The sequence below is a fragment of the Galeopterus variegatus genome, unplaced genomic scaffold (genome assembly GCF_000696425.1).
Source record: "Galeopterus variegatus unplaced genomic scaffold, G_variegatus-3.0.2 Scaffold5676, whole genome shotgun sequence".
NCBI lineage: Eukaryota > Metazoa > Chordata > Mammalia > Dermoptera > Cynocephalidae > Galeopterus > Galeopterus variegatus.
Window position 1 is genome coordinate 88,552 of NW_007731787.1, and position 19,822 is coordinate 108,373.

A 19,822-nucleotide genomic window follows, 5' to 3' on the forward strand; every position below is an offset into this window, starting at 1 on the left:
TTTTTTTTTACAGTGGTAATGGAATTTTTTTTTTTACAACAGACATATGTAAGTTTTTGAAAAGAGTTAGTTTAGTGGACCCAGGCCATGTGCACTTAAATCAAGAAACCAGGAAGGTGATGCAGAGTTTTAAAGTTGAGGGAAGTGCCACTCGGCGTCATCAGAAGCCAGCCAGCTTTCCAGGTGATGGTGTGGGGCTGGCCCTCAGGACCCTCTGCCCTGACTCTGGCTCTGTCCCTCCTGCGAGCCCTGCTTCCTTCTGGACTGAGTCTGGCCACCCTTGAGTGCACAGTTCCTGCAGGGCATGCTCAAGGCCCATCCTGCCAGGGATTGGCCCAGCCCCTCTGCATGGGCTGGCTGCCTTAGGGCCTGGCTGAGCTGCCTCAGTCCTTTCTGACTGGAAAGCCACAGTGGAGACTTAGCTGGGTCTCTAGAGGTGGCAGGCAACAGTTGCCGCTGGAGGACACTTCCTTTTAAGCAACTGCAGGGAGCTAGACCCATCTTGTCCTCTCCAGCCTGGGCCCCTCCCCTCTCCTGGGTCTGCCGCTGCCCCCACTGACCCACTCTCCAGAGGCAGCTGGAGCAGTCTCAATCCACAAACGAGGTCACATCACCCTCCTCTGAAAGGCCCTCTGCAGCTTCCCACTGTCTTATACCCTGTGACCTCTCTTGGTCCCCACACCCTGGGTGCTTCCTGGGGCCCTGGAGCATCCCTGTCCTGCTGCCCAGTACCAGCCCTCTCTTCTTTGCCTCAGGGCCTTCCTCCGGGTCACCACACTCAGGAGACCTTCTGACCACTGCAGCCACACAGCACCTACCTCCTTGGCAGAGGTATGGACCCACGCAAAGTACTCACAGCGGGCCTATGTCGAGGCCCATCATTACAGTGGTAGTTGACGGTCTCATGTTTCTGCCCTGCTACCCTCAGGGTTGCTCGAGGGTGCAGCAGGGGGCCATGCTCAGGGCATAATCTGGCTGCTGCCCCTGGAGAACTATGGCCATTGCTGCTGTGCCAATGTGTGCTGCTCATGCCTTCTCTCTCTCTCCATGGCTGGGTGTGTGGGACAGGTGATGGACGACTACAGCATGATTGGTGGCTCCCTGTTCAAAAAAGAGACCAACATCCAGCTCTTTGTGGGGCTCAAGGTGCACCTGTCCACTGGGGAGCTGGGAGTCATTGACAGCACCTTCGGCCAGAGTGGCAAGTTCAAGATCCACATCCCTGGTAAGTGCGGTGATTTCCTCCCACTCGAAGGGGCACCATGCAGGCCACAGAGAGATGGTGGAGAAGGTGCCGAGGCAGTGCTCCTCGGCTGAGGGTCCTTAATCCTGCCTTTGCTGATGATGACTTAGCCTAGAAGTCGTCATGGCCTCTGGCTGGGAAGCCAGTGTGGGTCCTGGGAAGCATCTGGGTGTGGAGTCAAGATCTGGTCTGAGCAGGGCCAAGGTCAGAGTTTGAGTTCCCACTCCACCATTTGCCACCTGGGATGATCTTGGGCTCCTCCTCAGTTTCTTGGTGAAGGGGATGACAATATTGATCTTATGGGGCAGTTTGGAAGAGGAGAGGAGGTGGGAGAGACTACTGAGGGCCTGGCACACCACCCTAGCACTGGGGGGTTTTCAGGTGTGTGAGTTGCCACCTTCTCTTGGGTAGCACCCACTGCCAGGCTCAGGGCTTGATGTGGGACTTGTCCGCAGCTGGGTCGAGGGTGTGCAGTTGCTGTTGGAAGCAGAGCCCTTGGGTTTCTTCAGTGCATTCTTGCCTTCATCACTTATGCATTTTATTGAAGTCTGCTGTGTACGAGGCATTATGTTGGCACTGGGGATAGGGAGCTTATGGTTGTGGGATAGGACAGACAGTAAGCATACCAAATAAACCCAAATAAACATATGTCAGGTGCAGTATGTGCTGTCTAGAAAGATAAAGCAGGGAAAGGGGATGGGAATGATTGGGTGTGACCCAGGAAGACCTCCCTGACGTAGCAGTTGACGAAGGGAGGGAGGGATGGAGCCACACAGATCCCTAGAGGAAGAGCAGTCCACAGAGACAGGGAGAAGCAAGTGCAGAGCCTAGAAAGATAAAGCAGGGAAAGGGGATGGGAATGATTGGGTGTGACCCAGGAAGACCTCCCTGACGTAGCAGTTGACGAAGGGAGGGAGGGACGGAGCCACACAGATCCCTAGAGGAAGAGCAGTCCACAGAGACAGGGAGAAGCAAGTGCAGAGGCCCCGAGGTGACAAGTTCAGTGTGCGTCGTGGGCAGGTCTGTTGGCAGGAGGGGGCTGAACGGGCGGTGTGCAGGGTGCAGGCCGGGGCTCATATGTGCACTGCATGCATGACCCACTATCTCACCCCAACACTGTGTTATGAAATTTTCAAACATTCAGTGAAGTTGAAGAATTTGACAGTGAACATCTGCCACCCACCTGCTGACTCAACATGGACGTGTTACTGTCCTCTGCATTGCTCCAGGACTCTGGGTTGCTTCTGTGAAGGGTGGAAAGCCACAGGAGGTTTAGAGCGGGTGAGCAACGTGATGTGATAGGGTGGTGCCCTGGCTCTAGCTGGGAAACAAATCCCAGCTACCTTGGCAGCTCACCAGCTGGAGTGAGCACCGTCTGCTCTCCTGACAGCCTGGCCAGAGGGCCACAGGTGATGTTTGCCCTCTCATGAGCGAGGGTGGTGGTCACCAGAGGCCCTGCTTCTCTGTGTCACTTGGCTCCTGCTGTTAGACTGCACCCTCTAAGGGCTCTGTTAGGTTGAGGCTGGAACCGGGGGAGGCAGAGTAACCCACCTGTGGGTGGCCTTCAGCTGTGAAGCCTGCTTCACAGTCCTGTCCCACCCTCTCCACTACTTCTCAGCAGCTCTGAGTCTTCATCTCAGCCACACTAGAAACCTCGTGTGTCCCCTCAGTCGGGGTACAGTTTGTCCCCAGGGACAGGGGCCCACAGTGCCCCCCTTTGGACTCCAGAGAACACACAGAGGCATGAGCAGGCAGGCCAGCGTCCAGACCTCAGCCCCCGAGGACATTGTGCCTGCCCCTGCCCAGGCTGGCATGAGCTTTCTGGGAAGGACTCCAGTATTCCTTCCACTGACCGAGGGCCACCCAGGGGGACAGTCCCCAGCCGGAGCACCCCCGAGCACTCATCCTTCCCTCAACAGCTCTGGGCTCTGCGGGTCCAGGCAGGCATTTCTAGGCTCCGGCTGGCCTTCCTCAGCTTCCCTTCCACAGAGGCAAACTCAGAGCTGGGGTGTTTCCACAGCAGGTCAGCCCCCAGAGGAGTTTTGTTTGGGGTCGCTTTCCTGGCTGCTGGGGTGGGAGTGCAAGGAGGAGGGACGCAGTGACACAGCTGAGGTCTGTGGACTTCACATTCCTCCGTTGGGTCAGTGTTGCCTTTTTAGTCTGTCTGCTTCTTGTTTGTGGCTTTTGAGCTTTTTACTAAATATCACTGGTCAGATTCCTTCATCCCACCCTCTGACCCCCACTCCCTGCCAATTCCTCTCTTTTAACCATTCGAAGTGCTTATTTATGAAAGAATCCCCAGGGTCCAGAGCCACCCAGTGCCAGGTGAAGGGGAGAGGCAGGGCTGGCGCAGAAGCCCGGGTTTTGGTGCCACATGACGTGAGGTTCCTTGGAGTGGGGAGTGGCTCGTCCACAGGTCTGGGTTCCCGTGCACCTCCTGGGTCTCACTGCTGGCTCTGCAGGGCCACCTAGGCTGGGAAGGCAGATGGAAGAATCTTCTGGTTCCTCCTGTTGGCCTCTCACCTCAGGTTGCAAGGTCGGGTGCCAGCAGGGCCAAGTGGGTGCTGAGGACGCCAGGTGGCCACAGTAGGGAGCAGTGGGGACCCTGGCCACCTGGAGAGCTGCTGCTGCTATATGGGAATGTAGGCCTGGGGTCTCATTTTATCTAATTTGATGTTTTATGTAAAGTCTCCTCATTAAAACTAAAACTGTCTGAACTAAACAGAACATTCCTTTGGGCTGGTTTGGTCCCTAGTGACTTGTAACTTCTGCTTGAATTTTAGAGAGGACACCTGGTCCTCATGTTGACAAGTCAAAGCTGAACCGTAGTATGCAAACAGCATGTTCTATGTAGTCATAGACTCTGGTCTCAGCTCATACGCATGTTCAACAATCTAAGAGGAGAAGAATAGGCTCTCTCTTTGTCCGGGATAGTTTACTATTGGGTTGCAAAAAGTTCCTTTCACATCATTTTGGGAGGTGAATTCTCCTAGTTTTCTCGCATCTTTGTGAGCCTTTGTGTGTGTTTGGTTTTGTTTGCCTTCCCTCCTTAAGGACGTCTCTGCTGCGTCTTGTGTGCTGGGCTGCTGGGTCTCTTCTTTCAGTGCTTTCACGATGTCCTCTCGATCCCTCTGGCCTCCTAGTGTGAGCACTCACACACACCTGTGTCTTCACTGCAGCAACTAATTGCACGTACACTTTAGACACCTACTCTTTCCTCCCTTCCATTTCCTGTAGATCTGTCACTACACCAATAGATATTCCCTGGGTCATGTTTTTAAGGCCTCAATATGTGTAGCATGGTTTGTACTAAAAATGATCCATCTTTGCCTTGTTTCCTTTAAATTAACACAGTTGACCAGGCCCTAGAGGTCTAGTTGTAGCTCCACTGTGAAGCTTCATGTCACCAACCCATCCCTCTTCTCTTATGTGTGTCCTGGGCTGCCTCCACCTGCTCACTGGCCAATGCCTTTCCCAATCCATGTGGCTGTTTCTTCTTCATGGGACCCCACTTGGCCTTCAAACAGCAGCACCTGCCCCTCCTTTTCTGTCCCCCCTCTTGTCCCTGCTTCCCTTTTAGGCCAGGAGTAAGAAATCAATTCCTGTTGTCGAAGCCACCCAGTTGATGGTGTTTTGTTATCGCAGCCTGAGCCAAGAAGGGCAGTCACTCTGAGACCACGAGAACATACAACTCCTAATCCCTGTGCAGCCCCCAAAATGCCAAACATCCTTCTCTCTTGGCTGAAATGAGTGGCTGCTACTTTGTTACCAGTGACAGCTCTATCCTTGCTCTTGTCTGTCCTCCCTGTAAATATTGAGCTAACCATCGATAGCTTTCCCCCACCTTTCAACAACATCCAATCTGGAGTTTCCTTAGACTGTCTCCTAAATGACACAACTAAAGCCCAGTGCAATAACAGTTTCTTTTTAACACCCTCTTACAGACACACCCCATGGTTCCTCCTGGTGCATGCTCTCCTTCGATGGGATGAGTAATGAACCCAACTTGTTCAACTGCAGGGGTGTTCCTGAAGGGCACTGACTGGGCCCTCACAGACTGGCTCGGCTCTGCCCCTCTCTTGTTACATCATCATGATGATGAGAGTGATCAGGAACATGTACACGTGGCTTACTGTGTGCCAGGCACTGTGCTGAGTCCTTCCCATATGTTAATCTGCATTTGATCCTCACAACTCTGAGAAGCAGGCACTGTTATCCCCCTATTTTGCCAGTGGTGGAACTGAGGCACACAGAGGGTGAACCCCACGTCCCAAGTCAGTGGCTTGTAAGTTGTTGGAGTAGGATGGGAACCCTTGTGGTCTGCCTCCAGAGTCCATGCCCTGATTTGGGCCTAAGCAGGCTTCCAGGCCTGAGCTGACCTTGGGTCCTGACCTGCCTTCACCCTGTGTAGGTTGTAGAGCTTATTGGAGTGTGGTGGGGAGGGAGAGGAGGTTCTGGGTGGCCCCCACATCAGGCAGCCATGTATGTGACATGGCCGAGAGATCCTGGGGTGGGCCTTGACCCACACTGTGCTCACTCTTGCCACTGTCTCAGGGACTAGCAGTTAGGATTTATGGATGTTGGTCAGTCTGTGCAGGAAAGGTAGACTAAAGATGGGTATGCTCAGGAACAGATAGGTGGTGTCTTCTGTTCTGAGCACTGGGGACGGTGGTAGGAAAAGATGGAGCAGCAAGTAGAGGGAGATGCAGAGATGGGAGAGCAGTTCAGGTGCAGAGGGAGTGACAGCGAAGGGGAAAGGAGGCAGAGGATGGAGTCAGAGGCAGCTGGGAGGGAGTAGAGAGAGAGAGGGTGGAAGGAAGGAGGGAGACAACCAGACATACGGAGACAGACAGACACACACACACACACAGCCTGTTTCAATACCTGTATGTTATAAGTGCAGTACAAATCTTCATGTCATTGCACCTGTGTATGAGGAGGTGGTTCATTCGACTTTCTGGTGGTGTTTTCAGCAAATGTTGCGTGTGGACTTTTTTCTTTTTTTTTAAATAGCTTTTATGAAAGTAGGTAAAGTAGGCCATTCTGTTCTTAGAATGTCACACATATGACTCTGTTAGCTAAGGAGGTGGATGTGGTAAAGTTGGGTGATTGTTTTAGTTGAAATAGGTGGGTGTACTGGTAGGTTTTTTTATTCCAGAAAATTTGAAAACATTGTCATATACCCAGAAATGATGAACACTGAGTTTCTGTATTTAATCCATATAGTTTCCATATTTGCTTTGGGATCTGCTTTATTATGAAAGTGTGTTCTGTGTAGGTTTCCATATTACATTTACAACTTAAAACTTTTTTGTTGTTGTTAGAATTGCTATTTAAATAGCTGATTGTAGTACGTTCATCTCCTCACCTATCTCGCTTTGTCTGTTAGATAACACATCCAATCTCTTCTACAAGTACCTGCCACACAGGCAGCAGCTTAGAGGCAACATGTCCTTTCTGTAATGGGACTTTGTCACCTCCCACAGAGTGACAGAGATGCAAAAGATTACCCAGAGCCCAAATGTTTAAGAGCAGTGAGAAGCCTGAAGGGACTGCACCAAGGAAACTCCTTCAAGAGAGGAGAGCCCAGGCACAGCCCCGAGTCAGTTTTTGCTTCAGTTTTTATTGTAAAGACAAGAAGGTTACAGAAGAAAAACAGATGGTTAACCAATCATAGTGAAAACATAAACAAACTGGCTATGTGATAATCTTCATTTAAGCAGGTATAGTTTAAAACACTTCAAGCAATTTACCATCAAAAGGAGTCATAAAACTAAGCTATGTGACATACAAAAAGAAACAATGAAATAATCACCAAAGCACTTAACTCCCCAAGAAACTCAAAGAAACAGCTTAGGGCAAGATGTGGAACATCCCCCAAGCATTTACTAGCAGAATATCCATGAAGATTTTAGCTCACATACTTTCCCAGCATTTAGGCTTAGCTGCACCAAGACAACTGCCCCCAGAGCAATCACCTTTCACTGTGCTTTAGTTCTCTTATCTGCATCAAAGACTTTAGTCCTGTGAAAGTTTTCTGGTCTTTGTTAATCTTAGCATTTATACATGTTTTCCTAAAGGATTGCACTTTGGCCTCTCAACTAAGAGCTTTGGTCTTCTAAACTACAGGCCTTGGCCTTCTACGCTAAGGACTTTTGTGCTGTGAAATACATGTGTTTTATTTCTATCTCATTAATATCTTCTTAGTCAATATCCTCCACAGCCAGACGCAGTCCTGTATGACTTTACTGACATGACTATCAAGATCCGACAAAGCTAATCCATGGAGATAGAAATCAGAACATTGTTTGCTTCTGGAAGAGGAGAAGGGTTGACTGGGAAATAGCACAATGGAACTTTCTGGAGTGGCAGAAATAGTTCTGTCTTGTTTGGGGTGATAGTACACACGTGTATTCAAGATTCATTGAACTGAACACTTAGGATCTATGTTTTCTTGTATGCAAACTTGACTCAGTTAAAAATAACTCTTTGGGTTCCTATAGCTCAAAGGCGTTTTCACCGTGATCATATGCAGACCCTAACAAGTTTTGGCTAAATCTGTTTTGTTCGCCCTACCTTGTGTGGTAGATGAAACATCTGTCACTCTTACTGTACAGGGGAAGAAACTGAGAGGTTAGTGGAGATGCTCGCATGAATCCAGGCCTGCTGGATTCCCAACCTGACTGCTAGTGTTCAGCTTGGATCTGAGCCGTGGGAGCTGAGAAAACCCTCAGTGCTCACCTTCTCTACCCTCCCATTTATCAGTCATAGAAACTGAGCCCCAGAGAGCTCAGGCGACTTGGGAGGTGGTGTGTAAGTTTAGGAAAAGGGGTGATGGAGAACAGAGCTCAGCATTTATTGTTGAATACTTGCAAAGGAGCTTTATAATACAGACAGCCAAGACATTTAAAAATAAGAAATATGGGGCAAATCGAAAACAAAGGTATTATGCAGCCAAGAAAGAGATCATTACAAATGCCACGTTATATGTCCTATATACTTGCTGTAGAGAGATCCCAAATTTAGCTCTATGCTTTCAAGTAGCTAATGTAAAAAGGAACATAAAATCAGTTCCAACATTAAAAATTCCCTGTCTTCATAAATCAAAAACACACCTGTCATTCCAGGTGGATGGGGAAGCAGGGCTCAAGGAACATCTATTCCTAATAGTGAGACTGGAGAGCATATATTCTTTAGAAGTCCTCATTGAGAGAAGTCATGAACTATAATCACCATTACAAGAAACACAGTGAAGTTTCATAATAACAGTTGTTGCCAATTATTGAATTCTTACTCTGGTCCAAATACTTTTTTTTTTTTTTTAATTTGATCAGCACAGAAACTCAAAGTGTTTGGCAGTATTATACTAATTTTACCTAAGGAAACCAAACACTGGAGAAGTAAAATAACTTCCTCAGTGGATTAAGTAACAGCTGGTGGATCAATAGCAGAAGATGACTTGTCGACTCCACATTCTATGATGTCACCCATCAGCCACACAGCATTCTTTTCATTGGCCAAATATTTAGTAATTTAATTAAATCAATTGGTATCACATAAAAGCACAATAACCTACCTGAGTAGGGTAGCCAGATTTAACAAACAAAAATACAAGACACCCAGCTCAATTTGAAATTTCAGATCAATTTCAGATGAAATTTCATCTCTGAATTCAACTTTAACTCCTGTCCTGTATTTTATCTGACAACCCAAGCTGGGGGTTTAGATTAAGAGTATAAGATTCTTGGAAAGATGGATAACTACAGATCCTTTAGGCAACTTTCTAGAAACAAAACTTCTCCCCAGTCAGGATTCTGAAAGATAATGAATGACAGTAAATTCAAGATTATGTTCCCAATCAAAAGTCTGGAGTTCAGTTGTCTTTTGCCAGTTTAATATAGAATTATATACCTTATTAAGCAGCTCAACTGAGGATAGTACCTTCACCCGTTTCACATTCACAGTACAACGTACCTGGGGTGTGCTGGGTGATTAGTGCATGATGCTGGGGACAGCATGCCCCTCATTCCAGCCACTGGAGGATGGGTTTCCTGTGTGATCCACAAGATTGTCACCAGCTCTCATCCCAGAAATTGGAGGCTGCAGGGCCAGACTCCGGGGGGCAATAGACACTGAAGTCGCATCCAACGAGCCTCCCTGGGCTCTTCCCACCCCTTACCCGGCCTTTCGTGTGGGTTGCCAGTTGCCCTAGTTCAGCCCCATCTAAGCACACAAAGCTGCATCTTGAAAGAGGGCAGCAAGGGCGGGAGGACAAGGGAGGTGGCTGGCAGCACAGGGTGCCCAGGAGGCCCAAGGCTGAGGGCCATCCCTGGCGCTGATTTGCCTGGAGTTCTGGGCAAGTCTCTTGCCTTCTCAGGGCATCGGATTCTTCATCTGTAAGTTCCCTGACCCCTCCCAGCGCTGCTGTGCCCGGGTGGGTGAGGTTGCTCAGGCCCGGCTACTCGTGCCCAGGAGACTGAGGGGACCGAGAGGTCTGGTCCAGGGAGGTCGTATAGACTTGACCAGACATGAGTGAACCGTGAGCCAGCAAGGGGAGTGGCCAAGGGCATGGATCCCTGAGCCAGCTTGAGTGTGTGGCCTCCCTCTCGGCCTCAGTTTCCCTGTCTGCAGAATGGGACTATTTACTAATCCTGCCTCATAGGTTGTTGGGAGGATTTGAAGACTTGGTGCAGGTGAGCCCCTGAGACAAATGAAGGCTCAGGAAGTACCAGATGTGGTTATCACTATGGGAAGGAAGGTGGGAAAGGTCTAGAATGATCCTGAAGTTTCTAGCCTGAGTAGATGATAGTTATTCTCATTGTGTTTATTCATTAACCATGTTCCTGACATTGGTGACATTCTCTAGTAAACTTGGATTGATGCTTTTGCTTTTTCCCACAGCACTGAGCATTTAATCAGCCATGAAATAGTTTAAAATAGCCCCACCTAGTAAGCCAAACTTCAATCCTTTGGGAAGGAGGCCATTGCTGCCAAAGCCCTCTGACTACTAAGTGAAGTACACCTTGACAGCCTGAGAGGGTCAAGGTCATTGGATCAGGCCTGCAGTGGACCAGGCCCATAGCAGCTCTCAGCTGGACAACAGCTGCCGCCCAACACATATCCCCTGCAGGTCTGCCCCCTGGGTGAAAGCCAAGCTGCAGTTCTGCCTTTGGGGCACTCTGGGGCCTCGTAACCCCCAGTGAGGCTACTCCCCCGACACACACCTGGGTTGGACCACCCTTGCTCTGCCTAGGGAAGCTGACCCCTTCGCCTGGCCAAGTCTCCCTCAGCTCAGACACACCTTCCAGCAGGCTGGGTTCCTGGCTGGGTTTCCTGGACACTCCTCAGGTGCTGTTTTGAGCCTTCGGTATTGGTTGTGCGAGTGAAGGACTTCTTACCATGTCTGTGCCCCCTGCTCCCACAGGGACAGGGACTGTGTCGTGGTGAGATGTGCATGACAGTTAATCGAGCCAGACCAGTGGAAATGGAATCCACACCTTCTTGCTGTGTGACCTTGGGCAAATCACTTAACCTATCTGTGCCTCAAATTCCTCATCTAAGTGGTATCTACTGCATGAGGTTTTCATGAAGGTTAAGTGAAGAGGTAAAGTACTTCCAGCAGCAACCAGCACCGGTGGCGTTGGCAAGTCTTCTCACCTTCATGTCACTGGGTGCCTGCCTCCTTTTGAGCACGTGCTGGCTGAAGCAAGTCCTGGTGGCTACACACCCTACAAATATCAACCCATTCAGAGGGCCTGGCACTGTGATTACCCCCAGTTACCTATGAAAGAAGAGAGAAGTCACAGCTAGGAAGCTGGTGCCTTGCCTCCAGCTCCCCAGTTCTCAGACGCCACCATGACTGAGTGCGCTGGAGACCGAACAAAGACCATTGAATCAGGCAGAGTGGGGAAATCACTTTACATCTGTTTTCCCAAATTGTGTTATTTAAAATGCCCTGGGCAGATGCCCACGTGTGCAGGGACACTCAGCCAGACTAGAGGTGCTTTGTCTCCTTGAAAGGCCCCATTGTGACCCCACACCAGCCCCGATTGATTGACACAACAACAGGCCCTTGTGCGGACCCTGAAGGCCGGCTCGCTCCAGCCCACAGCTGGCAGTGCAAACCCTTTGCTGTCTAATGTCAGACTAAGGAGGCCTGAAAGCCTCCATGTGCGCTGCTTCACAAAAGCAGTCCTGCAACCTGTTCTGATAACAGATGCTTTTCAGAATTTGGCCCTAGAATGCTGAGGAAGCCCAGTTCCTATAAACTCTGGAGATGTCCAGAAGGGCAGATCCGATGGGTACCCTGTGTGCAGAACAGGGTGGCAGGAGGTTGGCTCCCTGGGGAGATGGACTATATGTGGGTGAATCCCCCTCCCAGTCCACCCTGTGCTGCATAGGGAAGACCACCAGAAGGATGCCCCCAGGAGATGCCCACAAAGCCCCCATGCAACAAGGGGGCCACAGCCAGTGAGGTTACAGGAAGAACCTCCCAAATGTCCTGGCTGATTTGATCCATAGCTGCCTTTCGCCATTTGCCCTCCCAGGACACATTCCCTCCCCATACACCTGTCCATGAATATTGTAGGCCCCATGGAGCTGCCCCCGAGGGCTGCAGAGGCAGGAGGGCATGTACTGACTCACCAAATTGCTGTCTGGACAGGCATGCTGGAGCACTCACAGTGCTGTTCCAAATGCCTGGCTTCACCCTCTGAAACCCCTTGCCAGTTGGCATCTGTCCACCACAAGGTCTCCTCTCGCTGTCATTTCCTGCAAGGCCAGAGGACGGACCTGCTTGAGGACGGGCCAGCTACAGCAGCTCTGCAGAGCTGGGCCCTGCTCACTCACACAGCCTGAGCTATCTGAGTTCTGGCCCTGTGCCCCTCCTGGCACACACCTGGGCGATAAACATTCGTATGTGTCCACAGGCAGCACACAGGCCACAGAGTAAATCAGTAAGTGCAGGCCCACGAGGCCCAGCAGGTCCAATGACCTATGTGAGGTAGGAGGGGAACAGTCCTCTTCTTGTCTGGGCCCCACCTCAGCAGGGATGACAGTGGGGTGGCTGACTATGGTTTGGTTTGTTCTGAAAGCTTTGGCTCTTGGTCACATCATAAACATCAACTTCTTCTTCATCCTTTCTCGGGCCCATGGAAGGACTTAGCTCTTGATTCTATGAGCTTAGAAACACCCAGTTCTTTACCTTCTTTGCAAAGTGTCAGTTGGACTAGGCAGGCTTTGACTCAGTGGGGGCTGCAAAGTGGAACCCGGTAAGCACCTAAACTGGCATATCATGACGCTGCGGCTCACAGCAGCCAGCCCCTCTCAGTGAGACAACTGAGTCTAGGACCTGGGCTCAGTCATGTGGCTGGCTACAGGCCCTGCTAGCAGTCTGGGGCTGTCCCAAGCACCCAGCTTCATCCCATTCTGAAGGTCCCTGCCCACTGGCATCATGTCTACCACAAAGTATCACTGTCACTTTGTGAGAGGCTGGAGAACAGACCCACATGAGGACAGGTCTGGGCACCCTGAGGTAGAAACCAAGCACAGGGCTCCAGGGCTATGGGAGCTGACCCTATATCTGCCTCCACTTCTCACCAGCTGCTTGAGTCTCCATTTCCTCACCTATAGGAAGATGTAGTGGCCATCTCCTGTGGCAACTGGGAGGATGACAGGAGGCCAGGCATATGTAAGGTGATTACACAGTGCCTGGCCCAATGCAAGAGCTCCAAAAATGGCAGGTGAGATGGCTACACAGGTGTGAGTTTGGGTGTTTGGGGCAGTTGTGCTTGGGTGTTGGTGCCGCCTGAACTTTGATCCAAGTTAGGCCACCAAACGGAGCATCTAAGGAATGTCCACCTGCCCTTGTATTGGCACCAGAATATGCCCCAGAGGTCCCATCTTGCCCAAGACCCAGAGGCGGAGAAGTGGGGTGTGCCTACAGTAAGAAACTTTGGGGGCCAGGTACCATCCCACATCCTTGAGGGAGCAGTGGTCCCAGCACATAGGAGGTATTCAGCCAGTGCCCAGTCTCTATGGTCTGAGCTACTACTGCCCTTAGCAGGTAGAGCTGCCCATCAGCAAGCACTTGTACCTGCAAACACTAAACAGCTGGATACAGACAGAGCTGAGTGCTGAACGCGGGAGCACAGACACTGGGCGGGAGCTAGGTCAGAGGGGGCAGGAAGAATAAGCAAGACTAGGAAAGGGCATTTCTTGAGGCTGAAACCTTCCCATCCCATTCCCATCCAATTGAATGAATGCAAGCCAAATGCAAAATTTAACTGCAAATTTTACAAATGACTCAAAATAGAAGGGATGAGAAAGTCAGAGAATCATCTGCAGAGGTTTTGACTAATAAGGGTTTTACAGTTAGACCAATTTGCAAGTGAAAAAGAATGAGAAAGACGTGAAAGTTTCTTTAAAGAGAACGATTACAATTTCAAAACATTGAGAAACCCTTGGGAAATTCAAGTAAACCTTCGATGTGGATCAGGCAGTTTGGCTGAAAAAATGAGACTTCCCTCAGTCAACAGTTGATTGCAAGTTTTGTTAAACATGCAATAAATTCCCTACCGTTTTTTTTTTTTCTTTCCATTTTGTCTTTTTTCATGACCGGCAACGGATCACAACCCTCAGTGTCGTGCCCGTACTGGACCAGGACCAGCAACGGGATCACAACCCTCGGTGTCGCGCCCGCACCTCGCTCAGCCAGTGAGTGGCCGGTCTGTATGTGGGATCCGAACCCTCAGTGGGAGCGCTGCCGCACTCCCAAGCGGCGCACTGTAGCAGTGCACCACCGGGCCGGCCTCCCTACCGTTTTTTAATTTGTAGTTTAATTTTTCAAAAGAAGGCCTTAATCAACTGTTTTGTCATGATTTACTATGAAATGGTGGTCGTTTTAAGTGGACTCACTACAAGTGGCCGGTTTCTGGAACCAGTTACCCTGGGATAACAAAGGACCTCCTGAAGATGCCACTATGACCCAATTTAGGCCTGAGATCTCCAAGCTGGAAGGGAAGTAACATGTCAATTTGTTAAACCCTCCACCTGAGGGTTTGGTCTCCGTGGCTGTCAGCAAGAAGCCGGACAGTCTTTCCAGATTCCTAATTTAGTTCCCTCGTGTTTCCTTCCATCCCAGACAGGTCATTGCCGACATGTGGCCTTCACCACTTGTCACTGTGCTTCCTTTCACTCTGTGGTCTGGTCCCCTTTCTCTCCTACGGAGTGACCCAAGGAAATTCTAAAAACAGTTGATTCCCCACATCACTAATTGGAACAGAACACAGAGTGTGCTGCCCAGACAATTCTGATCAGTTTTACAAATAAACTGAGCACCTTGTTTCATTTGGGCTTAAGGAAGCTCTAACTGAGCCCAGACCACTGCATCTTGTAGGAAAAAGGAGACCCCCCAGGCTGGCTCTTGGTGAGTTTCCAGAGAAGGGAAAGATGTCTGGGCAGATATAGCTGAGAGAGTGGGGTCCCGGCCCTGAGCTCTGAGAGTACAGTGGCCGAGCACACACAGTGTCCTCTGAACTGCCACTTGATGCTGCCTCTTGAGATTCAGGTTAAGTGATGGTGTTCCTGATACTGGGGAATTAAAAACAAAATCCAAAAAACATCCCACAAAAGTACTGAACACAAAGGCACTTTATAAAGTATTTCAAAGGGTTATTATCTTTCACTGTGGATATCTGGAAATATCTGTAGGGTGAGTTTGAGTCCCCGTGATAGGCAGAATATCCATGAACACTCAGAAACGCGCCACAAGATGGGGCACTCAACAGAGCCTGTGGAAAATTCCAATAGGCAGTTCTCAAGATCCGGTCCAGGGATCAGCAGGGGACATTTGTTTCCTTCTCAGCTCACAGTCCCCACCTTCCCACCCCCACTGTCCCCTTTCACAAACAGGAAGTGACCCTAAAAAGACAGCTGGAGGTTAAACATAGCAAGCCCCCCTACCCCTGACGTGAAGGTACATGGCAGAGTAAGCTTCACACCCGTAAGAAACAGAGCACTGCTTTTTTTTTGGTTTGTTTTCTTTTTTCCACCATCGAGAGCATTTCTGCATTCTATAAAGTCATCCTGGAAGGTGGGCCGATCCGTTAACACCGTCTGGATTTTCAGCTCGAATGCTGCTGCTTTATGAAGACTTCCATCTGATTAAAGAAAACACCGCGTGGACCACGTAGAGCAGAGTAACTACGTAGGAAAACACCTGGAATAAGAGACAGGGCTGTGAGCGGGAGCATGGGGAGGTTAAGACACGGCGTGCGCACTGTCCCCTGCACTCGGGGCAGGGACCCGGAGTGTGGGGGCGGCCATTGCTCTCCATCACTTGCCCGAACAGCCTCTCCTGCTGAGCCTGGATGTGCACCCGGAGGCCTTTCATTGCAGAGCTCCGGGTGACCTAGCAATCCTGGGCTTGCCGTCGCACAACATCAGGTGGGCATCAGCTGACTTGAAATGGGGCCCTCCAAGGCCCCTGCAGTGAAAGTATCCCAGGCAAGCACCAGCTATGCTCAGTGGAAAATGTCCTGCCCCACACCAGAAGGACCAGCGTCCACCAGCTGTGATCCCAGCGGCTCTGCTGAGAGCTCAGGAATGCATGGATTTGCTGGCTCTGGTCAAGATCTCCATGCTCCTGGACCTCCTCAGACCCCATCAGAATTGGATACTAGGATTTCCTCCTCTCAAAGGCATGGGGCAGGGAGCCGGGATGCATAGGAAGTGAGGGTCAGGGCAGGGGAGGTGGGATTTTGAGCTTCTGTCAAAAGGAGGAGGGTTCCTGAGAAAGCTGTTGGGATGATCCAGCCAGCCTTTGTGGCACTGGGAACAAAGGCCCTGGAAATGGGGCAAAGGGTTGGTTGTGACTCGCTGTGTTCACTTGGACATTAGCTACTCGCATTACCCTACTCTGGGTGAGGGGCCGCCCTAAAGGCTTGCCTGCCCCCAAGTCCGACCTGCACCTGGTTTTGTGACCTTGGGCAGGGGGTCAAATGTTTCAGCCCAGGCACAATATTTAGGGCGGCTACGGTTCTGTGACTCTTGAAAATGTGTGTAAACACCAGCCTCATGGTGCCTGCTCTCTCCCTGCCCCCACGCACGGGCGAGCTTTTGACCCTCATTGGCCAGAGGCGCTGAGTCAACCGAGTTACTTAATAACAAATGTAAGAGAACTCATCCACTTAATAACAAATGTAGGAGAACTCGTCCGGGAATGCCACAGTACCCTGAGAAAGGAGCAGGCATACAGGAAGGAGCAGCCTCCCCCCCCCATGATAAGATCTGGAAACCTCCAGATGTCTCCAGAAATCTCCAGCTCTTGTCAGTTGACTTCCACCTATCCCAGGGAGCCCTTTGGTGAAGCAGCTCTGCCACCAACAAAGGAAAGAGGGGAGACACTCAGCTCTTGAGACAGGTCCTAACAGGAACTACAGAGAGGGGCATGAGGCAGGCCGGGTGTTTCCCAAGGCCAGGGCTGTGTGAGAGAAGTTTTGAGGTGCCTCCCCTCACCCCCACATCCCCTGGACTAGCGTGCCCCACAGCCATCAGAAGGGCATAATGTGGCTGGGCAGGGTCTGTGGTTAAATCCTGAGTAGCGATGCTCCTTGTCCCGCGTGTGCTGATGCAGTTGGTATTTTGAATGGAAAGGCATGACTTTACGTTGAACCCGGTTCATTTTTCACGGTGGTGGTTTGGGCCCCATGCGTCTGCCTGCTGAGAACATTATGACTCTTGGTTCTAGCACTCCTGACTTCGCCCGGGCATGCTCCTGTCTACCCAACTCAACTAACAAAAATTCCTACCACGGAATACTACACAGTGACGAGAATTAACAATCTACACATTGACAAGAATTAACAATCTACACCTACACTCGACCACAGGGGTGAATCTCACAAACACAGGGTGGAGAGAAAGCAGCTAGACATAGAAGAATACACATTGTATAATTCCACTGCTATGAAATTCAAAGGCAGGAAAAACCAAACTGGGTGCTAGAGATCAGAAATTGGGTGGCGTTGGGGCACACAGTGACAGTGACAGGACAAGAGGGGATCTCTGGGAGCAGTTTATTATGTCCTATTTCTTAATCTGGATGCTGGCTACACAGGGAGTCCACCTTGTGAAAATTCATCCATCTGTGCACTTGTAACGTGCACACTTCTCCAGATGTACGCTGCATTTCCATAAAAAGCGAAAGAGAAAAGTCGGAATGCAGTAGAGCCCAGTGGTCCTCAACTAGAGATCCGCCCAGCGGACAGGAGTGTTCATTCACTCCATCTGGGTTTTTCCATCAAGCACCAACCCATGAACCTCATCCCATCTACATTTCCCTATTGTTGTCCACAATGATTTTCCAGAAATTGTTGTCAAATACTTTGCTGATGTCCATTAAGAGAGAGGGCTTCTGGGGTGGGGATGGGGAGGTGTGAGGCGCTCCTAGCAAGGGAGATGGGTCAGAATCATTTGAAGGACCTAGGAGGCATCACCAGACTCTTGGGGAAGGAAGAACAACCACGACGCTATCTGGCTGTGATACTGTTTAGAAACCAGCCGTGTCTGGAGATGTTCTGACACTGCAGACACTTGAGGGGGTGCCAAGGGTCCTGAGGTGGCCACATTTAGGGAAGTGGCTGTAGACTGGGGGCTTAAGGGACAGCAGACTGGCCACAGAGACCAGCAGACGAGCTTTGAGGAACACTCTCCCAGACCCCTCCCCGTCTGGGAGCAGGAAAGAGGCACCGCGCCCAGCACTTCGTAAAGCCCACCACCCACCCCTGTGGGGTTTCTCTCCATCTCTGCTCCACCCTTTCCAAGAAGAGGGGCGACACAGCCTGGTCCACCTGGAGCTGGCATCTTGTGATCTACTGCCACATTCGACTTGGGGTTTACATGATTCATAGGTCAATTTCTAGAAATCTGAGGGGTGCTATTTCTGAAATGTTTTCTTATTTTCAAACAATACTCAAGGGCCGGCCCGTGGCTCACTCGGGAGAGTGTGGCATTGGGAGCACTGAGGCTGCAGGTTCAGATCCTATATAGGGATGGCTGGGGCGCTCACTGGCTGAGCGTGGTGCAGACAACACTGTGCCGAGGGTTGCCATCCCCTTACCGGTCATAAAAAGAATAAAAAAAAAACAATATCCATGGTTCAAAATACATTTTACAAGTAATTATGATTTGTAACAAACATGCTAATAGCATTGATTTGATCATCACATACTGTACACAAATACTGATAGTCAACTCTGTACCCCATAAATATAAATAAAAACGAGTTAAAAAATAAATTAAAAAATAAAAGAAATACGTTCCACACTGTGAGTTAGTATACTGGTATAAGGGCACATGTGCACAACCCTGAAAAAACGTTTTATGAGACAATTCATTCTGTTACTCCCTGTCATCTGATCCATTCCATTAAAAAGAAAATCCTCCCCTGGCCCCAGTGTCCCGGCCCGGACTGTGTGCTTCAGTGGAGGACCACTCAGGGAGAGCTGAGACCCGAGTGGCCACACTGCTCCACACTGGTGCTAGGACTGCGGGTGACACCGCACCTGGCCCTGCCAAGTACTTTCTGCGCCCTGTTTCTCCATCTGTGAAATGGGTATAATGGCAGTGGCTATGTCACAGAGTTGTTGTGGAGGTTGAATAAGGCAGTTGACAGAGTGCTCACAGTGCCGGGCACTCAGTGGCCATCGTCCCCTCGCACGTCTGCCCTCTGCCGAGCCCACCCAGGCAGGAGCCCCTGTGCCCACCTGGGGCAGCACAGCAGTGACCTGACGACTAAGGGAGTCTCGGGCACGTTCCTCCCACTTCCCTGAAGCTTTGCTGCTTCACAAACGAAGCGGGAGGGGGTTGACTTCATTCAAAAGTTAGTGAACTAAGACAAAAGAGGGGAGGCCGTGGGCAGCCTTCCGCTCACACCCGCTGCCAGCGGCCGGGGCAGCTGCTGGGCGCGAACATGGGTGGGCGCAGGCCGCGGGGGACTCACCACGGCGGAGACGTTCTCACGATACTGTTTGTAGGTGTAGCCGTTGCGCATGAAGATGGTGGCCAGGGCCTCCAGGACCGAGGCGCTGAGGTAAAACAGGGCAGCTGTGCAGTGGTACGCCGCATCCTGCGGGTCAGAGTGGGCATCAGGGAGAAGGGGACAGGCGCCCGGCCCAGCCCTGAGCAGCTGTGGTCCCAGCAGGTCCTTCCACCGCCCATCCCTGCACGGCCTGGCTGGGGTCCCTCCCCTATCTCTTGCCACTTCCTTTGAATCCCACCCTCCTTGGGCCCCCCGCAGCCCCTCGCACAGAGGCTGTTTAACCAGCGCAGGCCAGCTGAGCTTCATTCCACTGGTTTGGGGGCCAGAGTAAGCACTTTGATGGGGAAGGACACTGCTTTCCCTCGGGGTGCGATTGAGTAAGGGGTGGGGGGTGGGGTGTTGATAGGTAGAGATTGGTTCTGGACCTGAGAAGTGTCACATGTGGTCACAGTCCAGCTTGGGTGCAGGGTGACAGAGGCCTGGACCATTTCTATTGTGGCTTTTGTTTTAGGTATTTTTTGGCCCCTGGTATACTTGAA

General features: G+C 50.7%; 1 protein-coding gene and 1 long non-coding RNA gene across 2 annotated transcripts in view; one reads left to right on the forward strand and one right to left on the reverse strand.

Moving 5' to 3' along the window:
- LOC103605243 overlaps window positions 1-19,822 on the forward strand; it is a 29,746-nt gene that overhangs the window by 6,660 nt on the left and 3,264 nt on the right. Inside the window, exon 2 of the long non-coding RNA XR_551782.1 lies at window positions 1,069-1,225. This is a non-coding gene — a long non-coding RNA (uncharacterized LOC103605243). The remainder of the gene's footprint in view (window positions 1-1,068; window positions 1,226-19,822) is intronic.
- The window catches only part of MAL (mal, T-cell differentiation protein), a 30,541-nt gene continuing 25,594 nt past the window's right edge, over window positions 14,876-19,822 (reverse strand). The window contains exons 3-4 of the mRNA XM_008589824.1: window positions 19,245-19,370; window positions 14,876-15,461 (exon numbers count right to left, since the gene is read on the reverse strand). Coding sequence (XP_008588046.1) covers window positions 15,387-15,461; window positions 19,245-19,370 — 201 coding nt within the window. The 3' untranslated portion in view covers window positions 14,876-15,386. The remainder of the gene's footprint in view (window positions 15,462-19,244; window positions 19,371-19,822) is intronic.